The sequence below is a fragment of the Nuphar pumila genome, chromosome 7 (assembly GCF_984573655.1).
Source record: "Nuphar pumila chromosome 7, dmNupPumi1.hap1.1, whole genome shotgun sequence".
NCBI lineage: Eukaryota > Viridiplantae > Streptophyta > Magnoliopsida > Nymphaeales > Nymphaeaceae > Nuphar > Nuphar pumila.
Window position 1 is genome coordinate 24,646,998 of NC_143255.1, and position 3,916 is coordinate 24,650,913.

At 37.6% G+C, this 3,916-nt stretch overlaps 1 protein-coding gene across 1 annotated transcript; it reads left to right on the plus strand.

The window, feature by feature from the left end:
- Nucleotides 1–581: 581 nt before the first annotated feature.
- On the plus strand, nucleotides 582–1,855 carry LOC149831565 (uncharacterized). The gene is made up of 2 exons (XM_090012121.1): nucleotides 582–837; nucleotides 1,660–1,855. Exons 1-2 carry the CDS (start codon nucleotides 616–618, stop codon nucleotides 1,744–1,746), a joined length of 309 nt encoding a protein of 102 aa, XP_089868247.1. The 5' UTR covers nucleotides 582–615; the 3' UTR covers nucleotides 1,747–1,855.
- The last annotated feature ends 2,061 nt before the right edge of the window (nucleotides 1,856–3,916 follow it).

A 3,916-nucleotide genomic window follows, 5' to 3' on the forward strand; every position in this document is an offset into this window, starting at 1 on the left:
GTAGATGATCCATTACTGTGGAAGGGCCATGGTCCTATTACTATCAGGAGAGATTACTGGGATGAAATGTGCGATATGTGGGCGGGAGATGCATTTAAAAATCGCTCTGCGAAGGCTTCACAAAATCGATCGAAGATGCCCGAAGCCCATCTACACACAGGTGGATCTAAGACATTTGGGAGCCACCTAAAGAAAATGGTAACTCATCAATATATAATATTAATTTTATAAGTATAGTTGCAAATTTGTGTACTAAATCTTTTGTCATTTAACTTCGCAGGAAGCAGAAAAAGGAGGCAGTGTACCATATAAGGATGTGTTTGTAGAAACACATAAACGGAAGACCACGGGAGTCTTCGTATCAGAGAAGGCGAGAACGACAACGGTATGTATTAATTCTATTAATAATCATTGCAATATATATGCAAGTCATCATAATGTTATCATTAATTATTAATGAATACTTTAAACATTATTTTGTAGGAGGCATATGAGCAACAAATGGTAGAGCGATATGGTGAAGACGCTACTCAGCATCCATCATTTGATCCTACAGCATGGGTGACTGCAGCAGGTGAACCCAAAAAAGGTCGCGTGTTCGGGTTTGGGAGTAATATGAACACTTCACCAGTTATTGGTTCTTCCAGTTACGGCTCACCAACTTCTTGCGCCGACATAAGCTCCAAGCAGCCGACTATTCTTTCCGGTGATGATGTACGCGAGATCATTAATGAATCACTGAATAACTACTTCCAATACACCGTCGCCCCCTTTCTCCGAAATGAGATCAAGGCCGCTGTTCAGGATAGGGGATCTTCGATTCCAGGTCCCTCTCAGGTATAATCACATATATAGTTTTTTTGACTATCTTAAAGCACATCTGAGCATGGTAGAATCACATATAGAGTTTTTCTAGATGCCTTAGAACACATATGAACATGCTATAATCACATATTCAATTTTTTTACTGCCTTAGCACACATATGAGCATGATAGAATCACATATATATATATTTAACTTTTTGTCTGTCTTAGAGCACATATGAGCATGATAGAATCACATATAAAGTTTTTTTGATTGCATTAGAACACATAAGCATGCTATAATCACATATTCAGTTTTTTTACTGCCTAAGAACACATATGAGCATATTATAATCACATATTCTGTTTTTTGACTGCCTTAGCACACATATGAACATGCTATAATAACATATAGAGTTTTTTAACTGCCTTAGAACACATATGAACATGTTATATATCATTTATGATAGAATCATATATAAAATTTTTGGCTTTGCCTGCCTTAGAGCACATATGAGCATGCTATATTCACATATTCAATTTTTTTACTGCCTTAGCACACATACGAGCATGATCGAATCACATATATAGTTTTTTGCTTGCCTTAAAGCACATCTGAGCATGGTAGAATCACATATAGAGTTTTTTTATATGTCTTAGAACACATATGAACATGCTATAATCACATATTCAATTTTTTGACTGCCTTAGCACACATATGAGCATGATAGAATCACATATAGAGTTTTTTTATTGCCTTAGATCACACATGAGCACATGATAGAATCACATATAGTGTGTAATTTATTTCATTATATTTTGTTTATCAATACTGACTGTTCTTTTCTTGTGTAGGCTGCTAGCGATAATCAGGGTAGTGGAGCTGAAGGGACAGATAAAGACAATGAACAAGAAGACGCACAAAATCTTGGCGATGATTAGAGGACTGTGTTGAAGAAGTTCTATTTTTTTTATTTTTCCTAATTGTAATTGTTGAATTGTAAATAATTAAACTTCTTAGTTTTAAGGTGGAACGATTAATTATTATAGATACTTGTTATATGAATTTTTTTGTGTGGTTTGTTTTTTATTTACAGGAAATATAAATTGTACAGGAAATATAAATTGTACAGTTCTCCGTAATTAATTTTTAAATAAATTTTTTTTGATTTTTTTTCGTTTTTGCGACGGATTAGCGACGGATGATTCCGTCGCTATTCATATTAATCTAGCGACGGCTTAGCGACGGAATTAAATCCGTCGCCACGCCGTGGTCGCCGTTTAGTACCGGCGGATTGGCGACGGAATATAGCGCTCGTTATTCCGTCGCAATTAGCGACGGACTTGGCGACGGAATAATTCCGTCGCCAGTTAGCGTCGAAATATTCGCGACGTAAGCATACTGTCGCCGCGTTGTCGCTAATCCGTCGCTAACATGGTTAGCGACGGATTAGCGACGGATTAGCGACGAAAGGTGGTCGTCGCTAATCTACTGCTCTGTTGTAGTGGCAGCCCCCTATCGAGCTCTAGTGCCACCCCTGCCACCTTGCTGACGGCCTGTGTGATGTCTTCGCCGGCGAGGTCGTCGACACCGCAGAGGTTTTTTTGGTGGTCGTTTCCTCCACCATCACCGGCGAAGATATCAAGGCATCGCTGGCGAAGCGACAGGGGCTGGTGAAGCCAAAGGAAGGGCCGATCCCAGAGAACGGCGGGGAGGTGTAGCGGTCGCTGGACAAGAGCTTTGGCAACTCCAACATCACCATCTACAGCTTTCCAAACAAAGCCTAAAAGGAAGCGCATTTTCCATATTTTGGAAGATATATTCATATGGATATTTGACCAGCTTGTAGCTAGCGGTAGCCAAGTAGTATAAGTATTTTTTATTATTACATTGATAAAGAAAACGATTTACCGTAGTCAATCACAATGGCATTACTCTTTGGAGATCCTTAATTTACTGAAATTGGGAAGACATGGATTTGTAAAGAAGAGATTCTATCATCATCATCACCTTTTTCTTTTTCTCTCTCTTTTTTTTTTGTTGGGGTTGGGGGGAAGACATGAATGCACTCTAAATTAAACAACGCAAGAACTAAAAGGTTGATCTTTGGGCGTAGTAGCCAAAAAACATGTCCATGAAATGCTACCAACTCCGGAAGTTGGCATTATTCACACAGTCAATCAAAAGATTGGAACTCATGACCGAAAGTCGTCTCCCCATTTAGTTGGCATCATTCACATAGTCAATCAAAAGACTCAAACTCATGACCAAAAGTCTGTTCCCCATTTAATTGGCATCATTCACACAGTCAATCTAAAGACTAAGACTAATGAAATTCAACCCAAACCCAGACCCACTGAAAGCCCAGCAGGATTATTGTCCAAGATACTTTGGATGCGGTCTATCATCAAAATAAACGGCACCCAAGAGCCATTAATTGCTTCTTTGTTTTGGACGAATCTCAGCAATCTATTTTTCAACCACTGATGCCATTTATCTAGAAAGTATCACCTATTTCAAAATTATCAGAATTCTATATATCATTAATAAGATAAAACATTTCTATACATGTTTTATATATTTTCATATATTTATAAGTGTAGTTTTATATTTTTATTTTTTGATATCGCAAGACTTTGCACCATCCAGAAATTCCGATACTGTGGATTATGACATTGCTAAAACATGTGTGTATTAGTACATATGTTGGATATGGGTACTCAAATATGGAGCAATGCAGTCCTCTATGCCGGAATCTGCCATGCTTTGTGACTGAGACTTTTGGGGAGTTTTTTTGGAAATCATACTTTATTGATTTTTTCTACATATTTGATTTTATAGCAATCGAACTCTTGGATCTTCCAATTACAAAATTTGAGTAAGTTTTTAAGGGCTTGAAAATCAATGTCTCACAAGTTCTGTACACATTTTTCATGTCAAAAAAGTTAGATTTTTAAGTCGCAAAAATAGAGCCCAAGAATTAATTGATTCCTAGCAAATGTGACCATGACAAATACATCTGAAAGGTTAGATTTATGAAAAAGTGCAGAAAGTGCCTAGTTTGCTGCACTCAGTAAGCATGGCGTATAGCATGAACAATGATAGTGCCCC

Bases quoted from the DNA above. Each gene is read 5' to 3' on its own strand.
- LOC149831565 (XM_090012121.1), top strand. From the start codon at position 616: ATGAACACTTCACCAGTTATTGGTTCTTCCAGTTACGGCTCACCAACT. The intron at 838-1,659 runs GTATAATCACAT...TTTCTTGTGTAG, and splicing joins CGATTCCAGGTCCCTCTCAG to GCTGCTAGCGATAATCAGGG.